The sequence below is a fragment of the Penicillium diatomitis genome, assembly GCF_028827545.1.
Source record: "Penicillium diatomitis strain IBT 30728 chromosome Unknown utg000001l_segment0_segment0, whole genome shotgun sequence".
In the NCBI taxonomy this organism is placed as follows: Eukaryota; Fungi; Ascomycota; class Eurotiomycetes; order Eurotiales; family Aspergillaceae; genus Penicillium; species Penicillium diatomitis.
This window is the reverse complement of record NW_026623173.1, coordinates 3,829,010-3,853,128: the sequence shown is the minus strand read 5'-3', so window position 1 is coordinate 3,853,128 and position 24,119 is coordinate 3,829,010. Positions and strand designations below refer to the sequence as shown.

The 24,119-nt window shown below is 52.2% G+C and overlaps 6 protein-coding genes across 6 annotated transcripts; 2 read left to right on the top strand and 4 right to left on the bottom strand.

The window, feature by feature from the left end:
- Positions 1-1,545: 1,545 nt before the first annotated feature.
- On the top strand, positions 1,546-3,775 carry N7539_001112 (arginyltransferase; the record flags this gene model as incomplete). Its single annotated transcript, XM_056930716.1, has 8 exons — positions 1,546-1,600; positions 2,083-2,158; positions 2,238-2,438; positions 2,511-2,915; positions 2,995-3,092; positions 3,157-3,222; positions 3,311-3,567; positions 3,650-3,775. The coding sequence occupies 8 exons, from the start codon at positions 1,546-1,548 to the stop codon at positions 3,773-3,775; spliced, it is 1,284 nt and encodes a 427-aa protein (XP_056795009.1).
- Positions 3,776-4,830: 1,055 nt separating this feature from the next.
- Positions 4,831-6,800, bottom strand: N7539_001111 (uncharacterized protein; the record flags this gene model as incomplete). Its single annotated transcript, XM_056930715.1, has 2 exons — positions 4,831-6,140; positions 6,230-6,800. 2 exons carry the CDS (start codon positions 6,798-6,800, stop codon positions 4,831-4,833), a joined length of 1,881 nt encoding a protein of 626 aa, XP_056795008.1.
- A 1,597-nt stretch (positions 6,801-8,397) lies between these two features.
- On the bottom strand, positions 8,398-9,552 carry N7539_001110 (c-type cytochrome; the record flags this gene model as incomplete). The annotated part of the gene is made up of 4 exons (XM_056930714.1): positions 8,398-8,422; positions 8,513-8,607; positions 8,691-8,881; positions 9,525-9,552. The coding sequence occupies 4 exons, from the start codon at positions 9,550-9,552 to the stop codon at positions 8,398-8,400; spliced, it is 339 nt and encodes a 112-aa protein (XP_056795007.1).
- Positions 9,553-11,324: 1,772 nt separating this feature from the next.
- N7539_001109 (uncharacterized protein) lies at positions 11,325-12,424 on the top strand (the record flags this gene model as incomplete). Its single annotated transcript, XM_056930713.1, has 2 exons — positions 11,325-11,756; positions 11,981-12,424. 2 exons carry the CDS (start codon positions 11,325-11,327, stop codon positions 12,422-12,424), a joined length of 876 nt encoding a protein of 291 aa, XP_056795006.1.
- Positions 12,425-12,814: 390 nt separating this feature from the next.
- N7539_001108 (exosome non-catalytic core subunit RRP42) lies at positions 12,815-14,066 on the bottom strand (the record flags this gene model as incomplete). Its single annotated transcript, XM_056930712.1, has 2 exons — positions 12,815-13,444; positions 13,533-14,066. 2 exons carry the CDS (start codon positions 14,064-14,066, stop codon positions 12,815-12,817), a joined length of 1,164 nt encoding a protein of 387 aa, XP_056795005.1.
- Positions 14,067-16,015: 1,949 nt separating this feature from the next.
- N7539_001107 (serine/threonine-protein kinase) lies at positions 16,016-18,442 on the bottom strand (the record flags this gene model as incomplete). Its single annotated transcript, XM_056930711.1, is given in 3 exon segments — positions 16,016-17,092; positions 17,112-18,143; positions 18,278-18,442. 3 exon segments carry the CDS (start codon positions 18,440-18,442, stop codon positions 16,016-16,018), a joined length of 2,274 nt encoding a protein of 757 aa, XP_056795004.1.
- Between the last annotated feature and the right edge of the window lie 5,677 nt (positions 18,443-24,119).

Below are 24,119 nucleotides of genomic sequence, written 5' to 3'. Positions count from 1 at the left end.
CTTCTACACTCCAATCTACATTATCACATGGCCCAATCTGCATTGTAATGAAGGATTCAAGCATTCCAGGATTCATTCACCACTCTGGCTCTTGTGCCAGAGCGGAGCTAAGCCAAGCACTTGTGTAACGGCACCGAAAATTGCAAGGCTCCAACCTGAACACTACTGTTGCAAGCCGGCAGTTCGGGTTCGTCGGGTGATAAGTTTATTGAGTTCAGATCGCATTTCATAGTGCAGTTAGCAGTAGTATATGCCTGCCTGACTAGGTACGTAGTCCCAATTCTATGGTTGTTATGTCACTTGGTGGGAAAGGAAGATTTAAGCGGCGCTTTTGCCCTAACTAGACACCAAGAGAGGCCTCGGCCCGCCGAGGCCTCTTGGTACCGAGTCCTGCACGACAGATTTCGAGGTTAAGCCCAAACAGTCAATGACGAGTGACGGAAAGACTTCGCCCATATTCGAGTCTCAAGTCTCGAGTCTCGACCGTTCGAGAACATACATTACATTGTATTTACCATACGTTACAAGATAGCTTCGATACCGAACGACGTAAATTATGTACATTATACAACTACACCCTGCAGTTTCCGAAAGGCGAAGCCAAACTAAAACCGTACTATATAGTAGGAGCAATGAGCATTGGGCATTACCACCGAGACCAATACCGCCGAGTAGATTAATGAGTCGGTGATATTGTGGTCTTGGTCAGAGAGGTCTTCATTCACAATCGTCGAGAAGACCATTCATGCTGCAATGTTTCCTCTGACGCAGCCAGTTCGAAGCTTTATTCGAGGCACAACCAAGCATGTAGGCCCATCAGCCGCATTACGCACATGACATGAAATCGGACTATATGTCTTCGTCCTCATGGCAATAATACTTTGCCTTTGCAATAGTATAGAAAGTATAGCTCATAGATCTATAGCCCATGGCCATCGATCTCATCGAGTAGGGCATCTTCTGGAGCCTACATCTGATAGACCGCTTCTGCCACACGCGCAATGTAAACGACCGATACCTCACTGCAGGAGCTTGCAATCAAACGAGTGGTCTCCCAATATCGAGACAGTCACGTTTTCCCACCTATCCTGGCCTCATATCCCTCCAACCAAATTTCTTTGCCCCCTCTTCTCCTACAGGCACTCGATTGCACATCACGCCGTCATTTTGACAAGCGAGTGAATGAACCGGTCCTTGAGCTTCTTCTTGCCTGAATCACCATCGATCCGTCTTCCCCGCCTTTAGTCTGCTCCACAGTCCCAGCACCACGCATTTTCTCGGGCATCAACACTCCCTCCCAGGTACATACGCAACATCACGACCTCGTGCATGTCTTGCTCCGTCTCCAGCAACTCGCTCACGCCCGATTCATACAGCTCGCGCCTTCTTTACTCTTGAAAATCACTCGCTGTAAAAGCTCGGTCTCTCCTCTTTGCCACTGACCGTGGATCTTCTCACATCATAACCCTCTCTTCCCTCCACCGTCTTTTATCTGCTCCCGCCGGGACCGCCGACTTTCGGCAGCCACTCATTCAGATTCCGCGGATGGAGCCCGTTGACGCCGAACGCGCGCGACAGCTGTCGCTCTTCCGGCCTTTAGGTATGTCCCACTTTGCGTGCCCCCTCTTCCCAAAAGTGAACCCCTCCAACGCCCCCCTCCGAAGAGCCACTGAGACACGCTCCTACTACCTCGTGGCACTGTGACGGGCTCTGCGTGGCTGCTCCCGAGAGATCTTTGCATCTTGGCCAAATGTGACCCACGATCCTCAGCTCGGCCGGTCCGCCGGCGAACAAGCTGATCGCCCCGCCTCTTCTGAAGAAGAGCGACATCATAGGGGACACAGCAACATAGACGATCTTTTCTTTGCTCTCTGCAACTGCACAAGGGTCAACAATGACAAATGGACGAAAGGTCTAACCCCTCAATCTGAATCCTAGGCTACCAGCGAAACTCATGTGGATATTGCAAGTCCAATGATGGAAGTATGTCGTGCCCAATGCCTCTCAAGGGCTCATATGGCGATCCAACCCCCAATTAGGGAGATGATATTCTGACACGTCACGGGTTCTACGTTTCATCAGGTGTTTCCTATTACGCTAGTTCGTTGGTCGTTCGGCCTAATCACTATGAAGAGCTGATCCATCGAGGGTGGCGAAGGTAAGATGAGCGTGACTGCAGAGAGGCAGAGATGCACAGACAGAGAAAAGCAAAAAAAAAAAAAAAGGCAACTAAACAGATCGTGCGGTTCTAGATCGGGAAAGCTGTACTATAAACAAAATCTACAGCGATCATGCTGCCCGCACTACACGATGCGGCTGGAGGCAAATGCCTATCAACCTCGTCGAGATCAACGCAAAGCCATCAATCGCTGGAACAAGTTCGTCTTGGGCCCAGAGTATATCCGCAAGGTTACTCAACTCTGCCCGCGGACCAGAGAGTAAGCCGGATAAATTGCTTTGCGACCTCGTGTGTTTGTACCAAATGTGAAATGCTGACAAGTACGGTGTAGAGAAAAGCGTCATCGCAAGAGCCACTTCGATCTCCAGTCAGTGGTTCATGAGGCCGAATATTCCAATCTCAAACGTCCGATTGATCCCAGTACCAAACGAGCACTGGAGCCGGCGCACAAATTCGAGGTCAATCTAGAAGGTGACTCGGTGTCGCAGGCCAAATTCGATTTATTTGTCAAGTATCAGACTAAGGTCCACAAAGAAGATGTCTCGCGCTGGAAGACCAAGGACTTTGAGGGATTCTTGTGCTCCGGTATCAAGCGGTCACCACAGATCGTCAACAAAATCAACGCCACGGAGAAGAAGCTCGGATCTTGGCATCAGTGCTACCGCCTGGACGGGAAACTCATTGCTGTGGCCGTGCTTGATCTGGTTCCGAACGGCGTGAGCTCGGTCTACATCTTGTGAGTATTCTCTGCAGTCGACTGACAGCTTTTTGTCCCATCGGTCTCAGGATTATGCTGACGGCGTCTTCGGCATTAGCTACGATCCTGATTTCGAGCAATGGGAGTTTGGGAAACTGAGCGCTATGCGAGAGATTGCTTTTGCCCAGGAGAACAATTATGCATATTACTACATGGGTAAGTAATCCAAGCTGACTGGCGCATCTTTCACCAAAAGTGGAATCGTTAACGTTCCAATCAGGATTCTATATCCATAACTGTGTGAAAATGCGATACAAGGGCAACTTTAGACCTCAATACATCTTAGGTCAGTCACACCGACATCGGCACGCTGTTGGAAACCCCTCAGCGAGGAAAAAAAAAAAAGGAAAACTCGATTAACCCACAGTTTCCAGACCCCGAATCTTACGAATGGAACCCGCTCGACGGGGAGCTTTCGAAAAAGCTCGACGCACAAACCTACGTCTCCTTATCTCGAGAACGGACGCCGCAGCAAGCTCGACCCTTCCCAGACATTAGCTCTGATGTGGACGAGACCGAGCTGTCACTCTTTGACATCAATATGCCCGGTGTCTTGACTCTGGAGGAAGTGAAAGCCCTGAACTTGAATGAATGGTCATTGTTGTACCATGGGTCGTTTGTGCAGATGGAGGTAAGTCAAAACGTACCGCAAAGCAACAATCACAAAAAATCATGGTGGGAAAGTTTTCCTCTTCTCACACACTCCTTCCCAGGACCTCGTTGGATGGGAAGATATGCCAATGGACAATCCGCAGTCGATCAAGGGCATCGTTGCTGAACTCGCGGCTGTGCTCGGACCGAAGATCGTCAAGGACAGTGCCGTGGTGCTTTTCGACTGAGCAGGGTCCCACGCCATTCAACCGAATCCTTCTTTTCAAAATATTGCACCAACCCGGTGGCTTTGTTGTTGTCGTCGCCCTTGGAAAGCTCGACCCCTACATGAACTTGCTAGACTAAACTCCCATCGTTCGTAATCTCGCAGACCTGACACAGACCGACATGTATGACCTAGATTCCTATTCAAAATATTGTCAGTATACAAGGATCAACCACCACCACGTAGTCTGATCTCGTTCAAGGCAGGTACCAAGTCACCATCACCATCAACTTCCCCCCCCCCCCCCAAAAAACCAATCTATTTCAATCTGGCCAATTCTAATGGTATCGACAAGACTTTCTTACCATCCACGAATTGAAGAATTAGACCGTTTCCCACATTGCTTTTTATTTTTTTTTTTAATTTTGCTGAAGCATCCACATCTTAGAAGCTCAATGTGACCCTGCATAGTTCGAACCCCTGATCAATGGAATACAATCAAACCAATTCTCTGAGTATAAACATAATCAACCATGATTACAACTTCAAGTAAGAAAGTAGCATTGAATAGGTGGACATATCATCTCCAAAAGACTCTCTATACGGTGTGTCTTGCAAACCCCCCTCATGAATTCCTGACCTAATTCGCCAGACTCGATTGCGCCATAAGATCAGATAGACCATTCAGAAATCCAGCAAAAGAAGGGGAAAAGAGTGGAAAAAGCAAGCCCAGAGTGGGATTTGGAAAAGAAAAAAAGGGGGGGGAGGGGAAGATGAAGATGAACACGAGGAATGCGCAACACTGAAGAAAACGCCTGATTCACCATTCACCATTCTCCTTTCCAAGTAAAGCAACCGGATCGAAACATACTCCTTGCCCTTCCAGACTACATGAACAAGGACGCGTGCGTTTCCCAAACGCCAAAGGCTCCACTCGGATTGAACCATTGAACCGTCTCAACATGACTCCAGAGCTGATGCTGCATGATTATAGGAGAGAGCCGGCCCCGAAAACACAAAAAGCACGTATAAAGGGAGACTTAGCATAGAAGGGACAGGATCGTCATTTGGGGCGAATCACCCTTCTACACCATCCTCCAGTCCCATTGATGGAGGCGGCTTTCGCCCTGCACCGTAGACCATCTCCATCAATTTGGCCTTTTGACGTTCTCGGACTGATCGAAGGTAGTCATATGTGCCCTCTAACCCCTTGATCTGGCCATCGATGACCGCTTCCACGGGACCCAAGAAATGACCCGAGACCGCAGAGTTGGTGGAAACCGATGCTCCTTCAAGCCCAGAGAAACTGACCGAGTCATTGCGACGGACCAACGGACTAACCAGCTTGCGACGCAGCGTCTCCAAGTTGACTTTGAGTGTGAGGAGACGGCCGCGGTGGTCCACAAGCAGGTGTTTATTGGCGACAGTGCGGCTGCGCACGTTGGCGAGGAGTTTCTTATTCTTGTCGTACTTGCGGACGGCAGCGGCATTGGGGCCCAGCACCCGCGTCCACAGAGAGCTGAGCATCTCGCCCTCGGCACGCTCTTGGGCGTCGGACTCGCGAACCACGGTCCGTTGAAGATTGAGGAATTGCCGATCAATGGACTCGAAAAGAGCAAACAAGGCGGTGGAGTGAGTCAGTTCACTGTTGATCGACTCTTCCAGCACAGAGAGGAATTCGGTAAACGTGCGTGTCAGGGTGGCGCGGGTGCGCTGGGCCGACGTTGGACCAAACAAGGCCATCACCACGTGGCCCAGGGCCGTTGTCTTGGTCGAGGACGTCGAGCTGCTGCCGTCGGATATCTCCACCGCTTGCTCAAGAGCACCTAATCGCGACAGCATATTGTGCACATTGTCGAACATGATGGTCGGGAACGAGCTGGGAGGCTGCGCCGAGAGAGTTTCGAGCTCGCGCTTGGCCCAGTCCATCACGATCAGGATGGAGTCGACATCTGAGTCCACGTTGGCAAAGAATCGCGTGAGTTCGAGAGAGAGCGACTTCAACGAGTCCGACAGTTCGTCCAGTTGTCGGACAATGATGGGGGCACTGGTCATATTTGTGCCTCGGACGGACTCGCTCAGATCCCACACAGCCACTCCGGTCTCCTGCAAGGTACCTATTTGCTGGACCCCGTTTTCGGAGTAATAGATCAGAGGCTCAAAGGAGCGCGCGAACCCGGACAGCTTCACCAGGTCGGGAATTGCCTGAGGGAGCCCGGGCAGCAGTAACGCGCGCATGAATGCGACTGCGAGGAACAGCACCAGGATGGACAGGGTGGTGTTGGACTTGGAGCTTGTCATCTTATCAATTTTGCGGCGCAAGTAGCCAAAGACGGCAGCAATGGGTTCGCGATGTTGAACCTCTGCGCGAACTGCGAAACGGATGTCTTTACAACCGCCATGCGACAAGACGTTAGTGTTGGGGTTTTCCATGTGCGACAGTCAAGAGTCATGAAAGATTCCAGACAATGCGTACAGTTACTCAAATTCTCTGCTCCACGTCCGGGCCCATCCTCCTCGGGATGGGGACGCTCCGGGCTGAGGCCCGTCGTGGGCGCCGGCACCGGGACCGGGACAGGACTAGGAGATCGGCCCGCTTGGGGGGTTTCTGCACTATTGGGCAAGGGGATATTGGCTGCGATCGTGACTTCGCCATCATCGTGAGACTTTTGCCTTGATGAGACTTCCACGGCGTCTTCATACTGCGGACTGGCCTCACGCGACAGTGACGGCGACAGGCTTACCCCGACGGTGGGCTTGAGGGCCAACCGACCTGTGGGATTGTGTGTATTGTGCGCATAGGGCTGATGTTGATACCAACTGCTGCCGTGATTGAATTCCCGCGGATGCAAACCTGGTGGTGACCATCTCTCCCCCGGCGTCTGATCGTCCAACTCGCCTTCGGACTCTTCTGAGCGAAACCCCGAGTGCTGTGATGGGAGACCAAAGAGCGGGGAGCGGTGCGCATTGCTATGATTTTCAAAGTCTTCCAGCGACGCATCCAAGGATGGATGGTCATCAAAAACGTTGTCGAGCTCGTCCAGCATGGCGGACGGCGTATGTCGATGTAGACACTTCAGAGCGAATGATTGCGATGGTTTGACCCAAGAAGATTAGAAAAAGAAAAAAACAACCTTGAAGGTGCGTGGACAGTGGCGTGCGCCGGCTGTATGGTGGTCTTGCAAGGGATGAGTGCGGTCGCAATGAGCTTTGCGCCAGAAGAAGATGGCGCAGGACTGAAGGCCGCAGGGGAATATTTCCGGCTGGTTAGTAATCGCGCTCCTTTCAAGGAGCAAATTCTGGTGTACTAGAGACTGGTATTGATGGAAAGGGGGAAAGGTAGCAGTTGTCGAGAGAAGCAAGATGGCTGGGGGAGGCGAATCAACCCCGCGCGCCGGAATGCGATGCGATGCGATCGATCAGATAGCGCTGCGCGATAAGAAAGAAGGTCTGGTTGGCAAATTGGGGGGGGGGGGGGGGGGGGGGGGAACCCTCTCATATATTTGATTCCTAAGGATACTGGCGCCGCGTCTGTCACCTTTGCGATCAAGGGATCTGGAGATCGTGCAGTCCGTGGGTCTCTAACAAGCTGGGCGTCTTCTTGGTTCAGGAACGATCTCACATCCACGAAGATAGTCAACCAGCGTGGAGGGGAGAAGGAAGTAGAAAAGAAGTGCCTCGAGCAACAATGCGGACATCGAGTGGCACTCCTCACCTGTTCTCTGTTCTCCAGCAGGAGGCTGGGCCAATCAGTCAGTCTGAAACGGCCAGCAGAGAGGGGGATGTTGCCAGTTGGAGGTGGTGAGGTGGTGAGGGAGCAGATCCTCCAGTCGCCCGATGGATCACATCGAAGGGTGGAGTGGAGGTTGCTCAGAGGTACCTTTTGGCGGTCCCAATGCGGGGAGTGGGACTCGATGGATACCTGTCCGGGGATTGTGGATTGTGGCTGACCGCCATTGGCGCCCGACGACTCCCTTGCACATCCTGGTCGGCTGCAACGACACACTCCCGCGCAGATCATTCGTTCCCGCTGAAGATATGGAGTCCGATCGAAGCGTTGAAAGCAATCTGTCGATAGCCTGGAACCAATCAAGCCGTCCAAGAGTCTTTGCAGAGCGAGCAGGGTCGAAGGAGAAGGGAAGAAAAAGGTCCCGCGTGTCTGCCGGCAGAAGGGTAACAGTCATACCCTGGTCCCAAGTCCCAACAGCCAGTCACGGCGAATTCGAACCCTGCAGAGAAAGAGTCATGTGGTGGTGAGCCACACGAACCCGGTGGAGAGGTGACGGCTGTCAAGCAGCCCTAGGGACAAGTTCCTGCGCAAGATGCACCATGCCACGGAGTGATCGGCGCTACTAACCAGCCAAGCAAAGGGTGGAAATGTTCGAGTTTGAATGCACGCAAAGGATGAACATAGTGAGAAGAGAAGTGGTTTTTAAGTCTATCGTGGGTCAACCATAGTAATAGTCTCAAAGTAAAAGAAAAAAAATAATATTACATAGGCCCGTTCCTCGCAAACCCGGAAAGAAGGGGGTCACGACACGAAAACTCCCAAACGTCTATGTGAATGCCAAGAGACGCAATGTGTGGGGGAAGACAGAAACAAAAGGCCGTGGCAACGGAGCATTAATGATACATTGTGGTCGTTTAAGCGGTGGCCTCCTTGAGGTAGCTAGACAGGGGGAAAGAGAGAAAGTCAGCACATATGGTCGGGCTCCAAACACAAAAGCCGTGGTGGCTGTGGAGCAAAAGAGATACTCACGTGATGAGGTCGTTGCGCTCCTTGGCCTTCTTGAGACCACCGAAGGCCATCTTGGTGCCGGGGATGTACTTCTTGGGGTTCTCCAGGTAGGGGTACTGTCGGATAAACGGAAGAAGTCAATGAAACTGTTCCCACAGATACCTCAAATGGGTGTTGTGTGGCGGGAACCGTCACTCACCAGAGTCTCCTCGCTCCAGGTCACGTCGGCCTGCTTGTTGGCGTCGGTGTAGGCATAACCGTCGACGGAGCCGGTCTTACGGCCGAACAGACCGTGCAAAGCAGGGCCGACCTTGTTACCACCGTTGGCGTCAACAGTGTGGCACTGAGCACAGCGGGTCTGGAAGAGCTTGGCACCCTTGGCAGAGTCACCTGAAATGAACAATTAGAAGTCTGAGAGTTGACAGCTGGCGCTGGTAGTGGTTGGCTCTGTGGGGACGCTTTGGCGCGCTCAGCGATGCGCATTGCAGCTGGGCCTGCTTGGCCTCGCGGGCAGCCACCAACACAGCGAGAATTCCCATTCCATGAGGATGGATGTGTGCAAGGTGCAGTGGGAAGTGAGCGGATGAAAGCGGCTGGAGAGATGCGAGAAGAAGAGTCAAGTGATGGCAATTGCGGTTGAAAGCGTCGAATGGCATTGGCGTGGTGAGGCATGGGAGCGAGGACATCATTTGCAAAGCATCAATCTTTCAATGGACTGGGGGAGCTGCGGCGATGATGATGATGATGATGATGATGATGATGATGATGTCGTCGGGTTTTGTATCGCGACAGTGAGGTGCACCATCCGGATGGGGACCACAAGTAAGGTTCTGGGCATTGGACGAGACTTCACTGTCTGCGTTGCCATGGCTGCTGCTTTCGCCGTTGCGCTTGCATCGTTGCCTTGACTGTGACCACCTATCTCGCGCTCGTATCTCCTTTCACTCGCTCATCCTTGCGGACGCGCTTGCTGACCGGCGACTTGGCCTACCACAGAGTCACCAGGGCGGCAGAGAGCGGGGATAATGCTTACCAGGCTTGAAACCGTCGTCCTTGCCCATTGTGATAGAGGATGTGTGGATGTGAGAGGAGGGAAATGGAATTGAGAGAGATGAAGAGTTGGGAGAGGATGAGAGAACAGTTGGCCTGGAAGAGAGAGAAAGAGAGCAAGGTTTTCCAACCTTTTCCGCCTTTTTGTACCAAGCGGCCCCAGGCCAGTCCGTTCCCGGGATTGCAGCCCCGGTTGCGCCAATCAGCGGCGGGTGATTTCACCTCCGAGACGGGCACAACCGGGTTCTCTTGTTTCTTTTTTCGGTGAAGCGGACGTCGTCATCAGCCGTTTCCTGGGAACTCCCCCAACGGCGACGGCCAGACGGAGCCATCGTGGGTTCACTACACTTTCTAGACTCCCTACTACTAAACAACTCTGCACTGCTCTTCGAGAATCCCTCTCATATTCTCGATTTCCTGATGGTTATGTGACAAGTTGATTGATGCTCTTTCAGCATGCCATATGGTGCCCACGTTATTCTACTCTCAACAATTACTGCTACCTGGTTGCACCCTTGACCCAGAGCCGCAGTAGGTTTATGCTGGATGATCTCATGCCGTGGTCATTCTTCCCCTGTCGGCTTCAACGGATGGCTGTGGCTGAGAAAGGGTTTTTAGTTCACACATTGACCAGGGAATCGGTGCAGTCATCCTATACCCCAACTATTTTGCCGTGAGAAAAAAAAAAAAAAAAAAAAAAAAAAAAAAAAACAAGGTCACGTCAATTGGGTTCAACCGGTAGGGTGGCTCTTGGCGATCTGATGGTAATAGTAGGAGACTTAGACTCGTAGTACTAGTAAGACTTAAGGCATTACTAGATCTCTCCGAAAAGACACACCTTACCTTACTTCCTCTGCGCGCAGCCATGCACAATTGCACAGAACATTGACTATACAACGCTCTACTTGCCTGGATGCCAATGATATCACTCGGTTTCCAGGAAAATGGCTGACCTCGGGCATAATCCTTCTCGGGAGGCTTTGACACTGATTAGGAAATACTACTAGACTCTAGCTAGGTAGGTACCTACGCGGGCCCCCCAAGACCCCGTGAGGTATCCGATCCATTCCAGAGAGTGGCAAACTTGGATACCATCTTCGATAGATCTGGGAAGCGTGTTTGAGCGACCGATGAACATATTCTGTGTGACGGCCTCTGCATCGTGTCCAAGTACCAGCAATTTTCCTTCATTCAGCGATACTACCGCTCCACATGGCAGAACGTCATATCACCTCAGGTTTTATGGTTGTGGTCCAATAAGTGCCATATCGTCAAAAACTACAATCTGGTTGAAAGATCACCGACTCCAAACTTACCGCAGTAATTGCAGTGGAAACAATAATCGATACAACTCACCCTCTTGCAACGGCTAGACCTAGTCAGTGTCTCTGCCAGTAGTGATAAACGACTACCTAAGTTAGTGGAATATGCGGTGTCGATTTTTCCACTGTCTACTGGTCTAAGTGTCTACTACTGTCTAGTGTCTACCGTCTAGTGTCTACCGTCTAGTGTCTAGTGTCTACTGTCTACTAGTTATTGTCAGTGTCTAGTAGTCTACTACAGTAGTGACTCGTGACTCGTGACTCGTGACTCGTGACTCGTGAGTAGTCTAGTGGGTAGACCCGCAATGCATCCGGAGAGTAAAGCTCACGTGATATTGAAAATTCGCGCCGCAGTTGATCGACGGAGTATGCTGCAATAGCATGGTCAAAGACCACATTACATACAAGGTCGATAGTTACAAGGGCACCTCCACTGGACGCCAGTGAATCACAAAGCCACCATGCCACCAGCTTCTATCCCCCGATTCCTCCTCCCCCGAGGCCTCCCCAGCGCCCAAGCTCTCCGCACCCTCCGCAAGCAGGCATCACAACAACAGCAACAGCAACAACAACGGCAGGCCTTGGCCTTGTCCTCCACCACACGCCGCTCCTTCTCTGAATCTCCCAGTCTCGCCGCCAGACCCAAGCGCGTCACCGACAAGTCTCGGATTCTATCTCAGCCGGACAAGTTTCGTCCCCCGTCACATCCACAGCGTCTGGTCACTCCCGTGCGCACCACGCCGGCCGGTCAACCGGTGAATTATGGCCGCGCATTGACGGCGGAGGAGCGCGAGGCGCAGAATAAGAAGCAGTACCCTAATATGTTCCCTCCCGAGGGGACAGTGATGTTCAAGTTCTTGACGTCGCGGTGGATTCACGTGTGGATTGCTATGGTGAGAATTTACCCCGTCCTACCCTGTGCTATTCCTTTCCCATCTCTCTCTCTCCCCCCCCTCCTCTCCCGCGAGTCCTCCTCGAGCCTGATCGGGCTGATTTTCGCGGTCTCGCCTCACGCACTTCCCTTTCCCTCACGAGATCTGTTCGATCGTCGTCACGACCCCAGACAACCCAACACCAGGAGGAATTCATCACTGACCGATCTCATTTTCTGTCCCAGGGCATCCTCACCTCCCTCGCCACATTCACATTCACCACCAACTTCAAAGCGACGTCCCCCTTCGCCCACCTCCTCCCCTCCTGGTCCGACCTCATCACCCACCCCATCGACACCGTCTCCCAAGCCATGCACGTCTACCGTATGCACGTGCAGCACGAGTCGATGCGTGTGCGTGAGCAGCGCCACCGCCGCGTCGAGGACGCCGAGAAACGTCGGCAATACCGCGTTGCGCACGGCTTGGAGGAGGCGCCGGAGGCGAAGAAGAAGGAGGGTGAGATGGGCGTGGAGAGTGGCGATGCGCAGTCGCCTGTTGCGGCGGATGTTGCGGAGATTGCTGCGGGCGGGGGAGTTGGTGCGGTGGCGGCGACGGCGGTGGAGGAGAAGGAATTCGTGGATTGGGAGGGGAAGAAGAAGCCTGTGAAGAAGTGGCTTGGGATTTGGTGAGGGGTGGAAATCCTTTAGCGTGTGCAATGCTGTTTGGTGATGAGGTTGGAATAGCTGCGTCAGAGGGGAACAGCGAGGGAAGGTCATGGATGCTCTAGACGGACGGCGGTGTTACTACTATAGAATGTATATTAGGTTATGAGAACGTGCTTGCGGAGCTAAGATTACTCTTTGCGCTCCACGAACTCGAAAAGGTGGGTTGTATTGAAACAGTGGTCATCAAAAGGGCTCCGATGCCCCGGAAGAGGTAAGATAGACAAGACACCCCCTTGGTAATACGGTCTGATAGTCAAAGATATGATGTCACGGAATCCCTTGCCTTTCCAATGGTCTGCCCCTTCAAAAAGAAGAGAAAGAGAGAGAGAGAGAGAGAGAGAGAGAGATGGAAAATCATGACACCTCCACTCCCTCTAGACCCTCCAAAACCTCCTCGCCAACTCCACCCTTCTTCAATACCGTCTTGACCATCTCCGAAATAACACTGCGCTTAGCGCCTCCTCGACGAGGACGCCACACACCCGGCACTTCCTCTTCGCCCGTCACCGGATTCAACACAGCAATATCATCTGTCGGCGCCACCGCACCCAACATATTGACATTCTCCGAGTTGGGCACACCCGGCTGGGTCAATCGAGATGGCGGATCGACGGTGCGAATAGAGAGTAGTCGGAGATGGCCGGCCTGCGTGTCGCGTGTGATTGAAATAGCCAGTACTGCGTCGGCGACGGCGATTTCTTCCCGATTGGGATCGAAAATGATATTCTCGCCGACGGAAATGACAAGGAGAGTGACGGGTGGACGAACAAAAGATGGTCGCGATGAGGAAGAGGAGATCTTTGCGCCTGTGGATGGAGATGATCGAGGGTAGAGATATTCGGCAACGGCCCAGTCGTCGTCGAAGAATGGATCCTCCTCGCCCTGTGACTTCAGTTTGGGAAGCTTTGTCGACAACAGCGCAAGATGGGTCGTGAGAGATAGCAACGGAAGGGGATATGCCAGAGGTTGCGAAAGGAGAAGAACCTGTTCAATCACAGTGATCAGCAACGACTCGTTACAGGCCAGCCAACCTCCCCCTCTTGGCTCAACGTAGACACGGTAGGAAACTCACATCGATATATAACCGCCAATGCCAGCGTTTGTTGATCACCAACCTCCCCTTCAATCCACCGGTCATATCACTGTTCTCATCCGTACCCACCGCACCAACCAGACTCTCCCGCATCATCTCAGACAAGAAAACCGGTAGCGCATCATCATCCCGGAACCCAGGAATCTCAATCGACATTTGCACCCATGACCCATGACCACCCACCGCAGCAGTCGTAGACCCTTCCTGGTCAGTCGGCTCGGGACCCGCGCCACGCTCACTCGCGAGTGTCTCATTGGACAGGATCGTCTTTTCCACTTCGGCCTTGACACCGACAATCGCTTGGGTTCCGTCGGCGAAACCGATGCGCGCACTGCCGTTCGTGCCGGGGAGAATGTTGGTTTCAGCGGTGAGTGGCCGGAACTGTGTGGGCGATCGACCATCGGGGCGAATGGGTGTTTTGGGGAGGGAGAGAGACGTGTAGAGGTAGGAAAGCTCGGCGGGGGAGAGGTGTGGCACTTGGGAAGCCGAAGAGGCTTGTCTTTGGTTGGACATGGTCGGGGAGAGTATGTGTTGGACAACTTCAACCCGATGAGATCGCCAAGTTTGATAGGGACCTTTTCAGGAAAGGAATGCAAGAGGGAAACGGGCAGCGCGAGATTGAGGTGCGGCCTTTGCGCTTGCGAGGATCTTTTTTTTCTCGGGGATTCGGAGCGGATGGACCACGACCAGATGAACCAAATGCCACGCAGGTGAGGCGATCGATAAGTTCACAATTGAGATCCGTCCTGTTCGAGGGGGCACAACAAAATTTTCAAATCGGGTTTCTAGCGGGGTCCGATTATGTCCACAAGGTGACTGCAACTTCGTTGTTCAACTTCCTTCGAAGGCTCCAGATAGAAAGCCGCTCGATTGGGAAATCTTGATAGCTACGGATCATCGTTGCTCCGGCGGTTAGCCGCACCCAAGCATGACTGGACACTAGACACCGGAGAGAGCAGGGGCAGGACCAGGCAACTTGAGGCTGTAAATGTAGGGTACTTGATCGACAAACCTGATTTTTTATTACGATGCGAGAGATGGATACGAATGACAGCCAACTCCGTGAGGAGCCATGGTTTTATCACATCGGCAGTAAAATGATAGGTAAGATTCTGGGAAAAAAAAATATTCCTGACCGTTGACGGTCTGGGTGATCGATGTCTATGGCCAATGCTTATAGACGCACGCCCTCTTTGTCTCCTGAGAGTGTCTGGACTCTGGGCTTCATGCCTATCGATGGCTTAACTCGAACTTGGGCACAAGATTAGCCGCTTCTACCGACCGTCACTCAGAGACACTCATTTCGTCCCCCGGCTCGAATCTGTTCAGTTGGAGTCTTTAGTGTGCTCAAGTGAGGCAAGTAAATTGAGAAATACAAAACTAAGTACGTGGGAGCTTTGGAGAGTGCTGAGAATCAGTATGTGCATTATCTTCAAAAGTTTGTATAGTAGATATATTACAGACAAAGTGATCAGACCGGGATACCAGCCAGTCTGATGCAAGTGTCAAGATGGATTCCACAGTTGGAATCATATAAGTGAGTGAAAGAAATTTCCAATCCAGATCAAATGACGAGGAATGAAACTGAGATGTAGAGAGAGCGTGTGAATGTGCAGTGAGCTGTTGGTGGGGGTGGATCAACGAGAGCAAGGTGGAACGCAACAGCAGCGAGAGTATGGAATGGATGTACAAGAAAGCGAGTGTGCAGGAGATTCAAGAGAGAAAGAGGAGGAGATATAGACACAAGGAAATGTAAGATAGATGTGCAGTCGGCGATGGACCGATGGGAAGGGCAAACCATGTGCAAATGCGGAAAGCAATCAAGGGTAGAGTGAGGTATGGGGAAGGTTGATGGTATCAAATACGACTAGCGCATGGTGGTATCAAGTTGAGGTAAGAGAAAGACAGCCCGAAGTAGATGGAGTATGTGCAACGCCGAATGAGGACCACGAAATGACAAAACTCCACCGATTCATGGAGTGATCGAGGCACAAGAAGGGGCAGAAACAGAACCAAGATATTGTGCGAGAGCAAGTCCATCTAGAATGAAATCGAGGGTGCAAAAACACATGTGGGGTATGAAGTAAAAGAGGAACTGAAAGAAAGATCGAGACCAAAGATGAAAGAGGCGCACCACAGTGCCCTATGCTCGCCAATACGATAAAATCGAATCCAGGAAAAAAAAGGTCAACTGCGAGAGAAGATGAAATAGGGACAACCCAAAAAAAAAAAATAGAGAAGCCGCCCGGAAATGAAATCAAGGACCAAGACGTCGGAGGACAATAAGTATCCTTTACGCCCTTTGGGGCGTAATTTCTCGTCTCAACTTTTGTGATGCCTCTGCACCCAAGCCGAGTGAAGAAGATGACCATGGAGGATCGAATAGGAGAGATGAGTGATCTGCGAAGGAGGAGGGAGAGCCAAAGGCAAGGGGCACCTTTCAAGATCAAGCCTCCGGTTTCTTAGATATAGTTGGCGCCTGAAGGGAAGTGTAAAGTGGTCGCCTTCTTGTTCCACTCGGCCTCTTCGTAAGGGGGGGTCGGCCATTGTCGGTTTGAGTTGCCATGATCTGGCTTGACCATGCTCTGCCTCATGGGAGTCTCAAAGTATCCCTCAGCCCCCGCAGTAGGAGACGGCGTGGGGTAAGGACTAGGAAGAGCATTGGTGTTGTCAAGCAAACGATGCGTCATGTCCGGGTGAGAGTGCAAGGACTGCGGTTGAGCAAGTCGTCTCGCGGCCGTGTTCGCGGACTGCAAAACTTCATCCAGCAGCTCATCCTCTTCCTCGGGGGTCTCATATCGATGAACGGGATGGCTAGTCATTTGAAGTGCTCGCCGCGTGCGACTTGAGATGGGACCGGGATTGCTCGTTGGCATAGATTGACGTTTGACGGTGTGGTCAGAGGTGTTGCCCAGATTGACGGGGACGTTGCCAAGGCTGGAACTATCCAGGGAGTACTTGACACTCTGCAGAGCCTTGTCTAATTCACTCAAATCCGACTGAGGCTTAGACTCATTGAGACTGGCTCCGTCAAGCGCCATAGATGAGCGATTGGACCAGGGCATGCAACCCGCGTTGGCTTCGACGTCCTCGGGTGTCGAGTTGGCTTGATTACGGCCAGAAAGGCGACGGGCACGCTTGCGCAGGTGCGAAAAGAAGCTCTCCTTGGTGGTCGGCGTAATGCTGCCAGAGCCGTTCAGGATACGCTCGGCTTCTTGGCGATGCGCATCGGTATAGTGGTTGCCATTGGAATTGAGAGAGAGCTGGCGGCCAATCTTCTTGACTTTGGACGGGTCTCCTTCGGAGGGTTGGGAGGTCTCACCATGGGCCACGGTCGCATTGGCTTGTGCCGTCACCGAATTGGAAAGAGGCGAGACGGGGCGAATTGAGGGGAGAATGGGCATGGGAGCACCACTGGCCCACGTGGCTCGCTTAGCGTTAGCCGGTCGCGACTTGGCGAGTTGAAGCTCAGGCACAGTGTTGTGAGACACCACTGGGGGTCTCACGGGGCTTTCATCCTCCAACGTAGGGGCAGGGCTCTCAGAGCGACCGATCAACGAGCGACGGAACCAGGACGGCTTGGAGGAGAGGGTGGGGGGAATCGCTGGGGGTGAGAATGGGAGACTTGAAGCTCTTGTCGGAGGGCTTGCGGCCCAGCAAGCGCGATGAAGTAGAGGACTTGGGACGCAATGGGTCGACGGCATCGGCAAAGTATTCGTGGCTGAGGGCCTGGCTTGATGTCGGGCGATTTTTAGGGTCCCACATCAGGCACCAGGTGACGAAGTCGGCGAGCGCCGCGGGCCACTGGGGCTGTTGCAGCACGGTGTCCATGGCATGCGGTGCCATCTTGGGGAAGGTGAAGCCCAGCTTGTGGGCCAGTCGTGAGCCCTCCCGCCATTCTCCCCCGCCAATCTTAGCTCCCGACTTGCTGTACCAGTTGCCGGGACTGCCCATGATTTCACACACTCGCCAAACCTGATCGACCTCATTGCCGCCCGGGAAAAGGGGCTTCAGTGTCGCGATTTCGACCGCCATGGCACCGACCGCCCACATGTCCACGGGAGCGGAGTAAATGCCCGCCCGCAGAAGGACCTCGGGCGCCCGGTACCATCGTGTTGACACATAGGTCGTATAAGACTGATTGGAATGAGTCTCGCGTGCCAGACCAAAGTCGGCAATCTTGACAATATAGGTGGGCGGGGAAGAGGGCGGCGTGACGAGATTTGAGTAGCGACTGAAGGTCGAGTCACCCGGCGTAGAGGTAGAGACGAGAATGTTTTCGGGCTTGATGTCGCGGTGGAAGAAGTGGTGGGCGTGGATATGATCTAGACCTGCCAAGATTTGGTACAGGATACTTTTCACATGCTTGCCGTCGAAGTACTTGTGGTCGCGGGACTTCATCAGTTGGTAGAGGTTTCCATCCATATATTCCATGCAAATGTGCAGCTTGTGGCTCAGGGGGTCGAGAAAGATGTCGAGGGCGGGGACGAGATGAGGGTGAACGGGCAAGGTGCGCAAGAAGATGACTTCCCGCAATTCCAAGCATGGACCGAGTGAGTCAAAGGTCTTCTTCATTGTCTTGATGGCAACCTAGAAAGATGGCCCCCCGGATGAGAGGGGGAGAGGTTAGCTACTGATTGCTCTGCTTTCCGGTTGGGCACATTCGTCGTCCCGCGGTGGTGTCCTCCCACTTCAAGGACAGGAGTCAATTGTTGGCTGCATACCATTGTGCCTCTTCGGGCGATGTGAGCGCCCGCCGTGCGGACGCGAGCCAATGCCACGCTGCCAAAGCTCCCATCGCCGACTTCCTTCATGACTTGGAAGCGTTCCTCCAAGCTGGCCATGGATGCGTGAGTTCCCCGAGCGGGGGATTCGTATGTGACAGTCATAGTAGTCGGGGTCTCTTATAATCTGCCAGCAGATGGGGAGAAGACTTCATAATGTGTCTCCGTTAGCATGGTGGCCAGTTATCGTCATAATAAACAAACAGCAGCGATCCCGAAGCCGGTTCTCCGTCTTGACGCGGCCACGAGAGAGGCGCGGGGGGCTGTCTGTCCGGTCCGATCCAGTTGGGTTTCTTGGGTGGGTGTAGAGAAAGTGTGTGTGTGTGTGAGAGAGAGAAAGACAGAGAGAGGGCCATCGTACATTACGGGAGAGAGGGGAGGGTTTTCTGAGGCGGGTAAACCCACGATACTTCCGGGAAGCAATCACTTGGGGCCGATGCGCATCGAGGTCTGCAGGTGAGGCGAGTAAGGAGGCAGTCAAATTCCCATGGGCTAAATGGCGCGCGGGATATATCAGAGACGAGGAGGACGGAGTCGGATGATGATATGTAAGGAGTGACGGAGTAGTTGGTCGGTGAGGGAATAGGAGGAGCAAGTGGTAGTAGGAGCGGAAGTAGTAGTCACGATAGTCAGAGGATATTGGTTTATAGAGAGAGTGAGAGGAGGGGGAAAGATCAATAGAAATGAGCAAATGGAAAGAGAAAGCGAGGGAATAGTAAGAGAGGAGAGAGGAGGAGGGGGGGGGGAGGGTTCCGAAGTCTAGAAAGGAAGAATCGGTCATCGAGAAGAGACCCGTTATACCAGTGGACTCACTGGACTGGGTGGACGAGTTGGACAGGGCGCGATGGGGGAAAATGCGAAAATGCGAAAATGCGAAAATGCGAAAATGGTGCCGGCCTGAATAGGAGAGAGTCCGTAGACCCGTTCGACCCGTTTGGGGGAAGAAGCGAGAGGGTCGGAGTCGACTAGCAGGACGATAGACGACGGACCGTGACGACGGGACCTGCGAGACGAGAAGGAGGAGGGGCGGAAAGATGGGTTCCAGATCCAGATGAGTTTACGTTTGGGAATCCACCACTCCCCAGGAGACATTATCTATGCCATGTCTATTGTCGAATGTACAGACGTATGAACCGTCTAAGAGGAAGAGTGTTGGCGGGTTGATTCAGACAGTATGTAAATCTATAATGGGTTATAGAATGTTCGAATGATACAAGTCGCAATAATCAAGGTCGGTACAGTACAATACACCCATGAAAGATTGCATGTGCCGATGCTCGTTGCAGTACTCGCTAGTGTTACTCGCTAGAATGGGAAATGGGTGACCTGAGACTCCGGACTGCCCTCAGTCCTCAGTCTCCGTTCGGAAGCTTCGAACGATCGGACCACAAAGTTTGAAAGAGCAGGAGAGAGAGAGGGAGAGAGAGAGAGAGAGAGAGCCCAAACGGAGGGCAGACCCCAGGGCCCAGTCGAGGCCCCAGTGGAGGCCCCAGTCGAGCCCCTGACGGAGTGACAGCTTTGCCTCTTGGTCGTCTCCGGGTTTCCGTTGGGTCGTTCTCGGGAGCTTCCAGAGCTCAGGACTTTGGAACTGGTAAACTTTACCCAGGAACACGAACCACAAACAGCAGCTCTCTCTCTCTCTCTCTTTCTCTCTCTCTCTCTCTCTGCGTTTTCCTGCCTTCAACGAATGCGCGGAAATGGTCAATGAATTCCCCCCGTTCGTCACCACCGCAGATCAGTCCACTGGTCAGGAGGAAAAGGGCACAAGGTCAAGACATCATCATGATCATTGAGTATTCGTTAGTAGTAGTCCTACTGTCCTCCTAGTCTACTACTACTACACCAGTAGTCCAGTACTACTAGTTACAACTTACCACCACCACTACTACTTCTACCACTTCTACCTCTACCACTGCTACTTCTACTACTCCTGTACTGATGTACTCGCGTACTGTCTGAGGCGTGATGTACTCGTCCCACTAGACTCGCAATCTAAGGAGATGGCAAATTGGGTTCATTACAATCGTTGCTTTTTTTCGTATTCTTTTTTTCTGCTGATCTCGATTCCTAGTAGGGATCTCACACCATCCTCTACTTCGCATTTTGACTATTTTCAACACCCCAAAGCAGACTCCTGTGTAATACTGTCATGTCCAGTGTAATTTCCGCAGCATAATCACATATGTAATTATACCGTATAACATCGGTGACCGAGAACCTCCAGGACTGGATGGCGATGCAGTGGAAGATGTAGCGTCAGGAGAAGTGGGTTGATTGTTCACAAAAAATCTGTATAGACACCTTGGCACCACCGAGTGCGATAGACCGAGATTCATTAACCACCAGTGACCTCTGCGGCGAGGGAGGGAGACGGGACTCGTCACGAATGTCACTGCACTGCTGCAATAATCGACGCTATATTGTCTGATTTGAATGGAAATGCAGGGTTTTCGCAGAAAATTATAGTGATTCACTGGATGCACCGCGGGAATCGCAGGGTTTTCCGAATGCATTCTACTCGAAGTGTGAGTGTGTGCCCGCCACTTGTCATCATGAGCAAATCTTAATAACTCATGGTCGTGAAACAGTTCCATTTTCTATATTTATGGGGGAAGAAGAGCAACACCTCTCAGGAGTCACTAGTGAGAAGTCTCCTGCCATTTTGTGCGCAATGCCTATCGCTTTAAAAAGAAAAGGGGGAAATGGAAAGTAGCAGACAACCGGAGAGGATGCCTGCAACTCGACCACTGCATCATCGAGATTCGAAGTAGAGTGAGTCAACAATACAATACGTCTGATGACACAGGGGTGACAATACTGTTACATTGTCCACGAAACCGTATGATGGCCGAAGGATGCATCAGGAGAACCATCCAATGAACAGAGTCCAAAGACATCAAAGCGGAGTCATGTAGGTTCCTGATACCGTCTCAGTACGTCATCATTACAGGAACGACGGGAACAGGAGTCCGATCAACGAGGTCTTCACAGTTCGCATATGGGCATGATTGTACTGTACGAGCGTTCGGTCGCGGATCGACATCGTTGTATGGCATGAACATCTTGATTTCATCGATATTACAGAGATACAAAACGCAGAGGCACAGATCCATCGAGCCATCAGCTACTCGCGTACGAATCCAACTCATCAACACTCGGCCCAACCGCACTGGATCTCCATGGCCTCTCGGTGTCCAGTCCACGCCCCCACGGCATCGATGCTTCCAACAGTCGCGGTGCTTCGGTGCGTAAGATCAGTGGCGACTGGACCAATCCTTCCCTACACTGAGTTAAATAGATCACAACGCTAACTCCTCAGAATATCGTGCAGTGGATACAGCAACACCAACCCGATGCTCCGATGGCGCATTTCCTTCTTTTTAGGTATTCGACATCCAATCATAGTCAAGGCTGGTGAGAAAGCCGAGGAAAAGCCAGTCTTGTACCTTGTCAATAATAATATCGACCCTCACCCGGGATTCCCTCGTGATACAAGACGGGACCACGGAGGGGGTACTGTAAGGGTAAGTTCAACTTTGTTTTAAGTTTTGTTATGCCAGATGTGGTTGACAACAAACATCAAACCCCAACGCTCTACCACTCACTGAACGGCTAGATTCCATCAAGGTCAGTCGTCGAAGCTCACATGCTACAAGTGTGGTCGTCTCCATCTCGCAGCCTCAATTAGACATGCATATATATCTACATTTTACAGTACTACAGAAGTCCATGGTGCATGCCACCAATACAGACATTAGCAGCATGAATATGCAATCTACGGGGCTCTCTGCCCCCTTCCCACCCCCGGACTCTCTTTGGTCGCTTCTCTATATTGAACACGGTCAAGTGACCATCAGTCCTGTCCACCACACCTAGAGAGGGAGGAGCTTCAAGGAGCCATCAGTGGTTCGGTCCCCGCGAAGGGCGGTATTTCACCACATCACCTGCCTTTAGGCCCGGCAGGTCTGCACGCTTGAGCGCCTGATTCTCAGGAGAGGGCGGACAGATTGGGCATTCATCGTTTAGGCTTGTTGGTCGCCCAGCTGTCAAGAAACCTTCCCTCTGAGTCGCGGCCTTGAAATTGAGCGGGTTCATCATTGGCTCAAGCTCCCCACAGAAGAGGGCTTGTCTCTTTTTCCCGGGATGCCTAGAAACCTTGTCGGATGTCGACGGTACGGAAAGGATAAACCCTTTCATGCACACACGTAGAGGGGCAAGGCGATGCATAGATAGCCTGATCAGATGTCTTGTCCTTTGCAGCTCGCGCGGCGAAAGAATGTCGCGATGAGGATGAGAGGGGGGTGCGGTCGGCCAGTGGATCTTTGCGCTGGAATCGCCTTGTCTCGCCTATGCCAGCCTGCCAGGTGCTTTGTTGACCTTGATGCCGATGCTCACAGTCTTAACAATAATGTACGGTGTGTCTGTGGGACGTGGTCGCAAAGAGCATACCACTCAGCCACTGCATGTACACAATGAGAGATCTTGTTTAAGGCATGCTCCGGGGATCAGGAAGAGTCATGACGTGGAGGAGAGAAACACATCACAATTCAGACCTTTGTACTGTCTGTAGGCCACCACTTCAGGCAGAATGGTTGGGTTCACTACTATACTGCTCTACTGGTAGTAGTAATATGAAATCTATCTACACCCTACTCCTAGTCTACCAAACTAAAGTAACCCGCCCATTAATTTGTAGGAAATGACAGGCTGTCAGCCCCTGGTCGTGACATTTGAGTTCGTTCCATCTCGAGAAGGTGTGTTCCGTCTTCCGACACCTCATGTTTCGCAAAGGGGGCCTCGACCACAGGGCCCCAAACCGCATAAGCCGCACAGGCCGGGGTCAGACGTACTGTATATCTACTGTACATGAGCATCACTGCATGCCCATGGGGATGTACCCAGCGCCTTGGTAAGGCCCTCACCCTCGCTATAATGCCAGGTATTGTGTACTTCTGCAATGAATGCAGGGAAGATCCCGTGTACTGGTGGTGCACGACTACGACTTCCCGGCTGCCAGCCCGAGCACTGGGTGACAGGTATTATGTCATGGACTCATGTGTGAGCTACCTAGAAGTCATCACTGCGACCTAAGAACGTCTAGATCAGAGAACAAGAAGTGGTCGCTCACATCCACCTCACGTCCTCCAACTACCAGCGGTCTGTATGGTCACCATCATCGTCGTCATCCTCATCGTCATCACGCCCATCTACTGTAATCAATATCATCACTTTGAGGGGCTGGTCAAAGCCATTAGATTAGATCAACAGTAATGTCCACGCCACCTTCTATCGTCTAACCAGCCCCCCTTCCTCCCTTCCCCCCAACAGGCGTGAGTGTTGACAACTTGACACTCGTTGACCGGGCATCCATCATCTGTTGCCACCGGATCTTCGTTTGTTTGGACCCGCGGTCTCCTTTCTTTTGGGAGCCCCGGAGATTATACCCGTTAACCATAGCACGACTCGTAGCTCGCTCTGAGACGGGGCTTCGCTCTGTTGACTGTTCCCGATGGTCTGGTCTTGAAAGGCAAAGTCGTGGACTTTTTTTTTCTTCTCCTTTTTCGGCATTTGGATTTTTCTGTGAAGCTAGGCCAGACTGATCTCCGTCCAGAGTTGTGAACTGGACTCCGGCTCCTTTCCCGCGGCTGATGTATATTGAGTACCCGGTACAGTACTAAAGTACTTCTTTCTAGGCTTCTACGATCTAGTCATTTCAAATACATATTATGATATTACTATTATTCCACGTTTGCTCCTCCTTAAACAACGGACAAGTTGAATA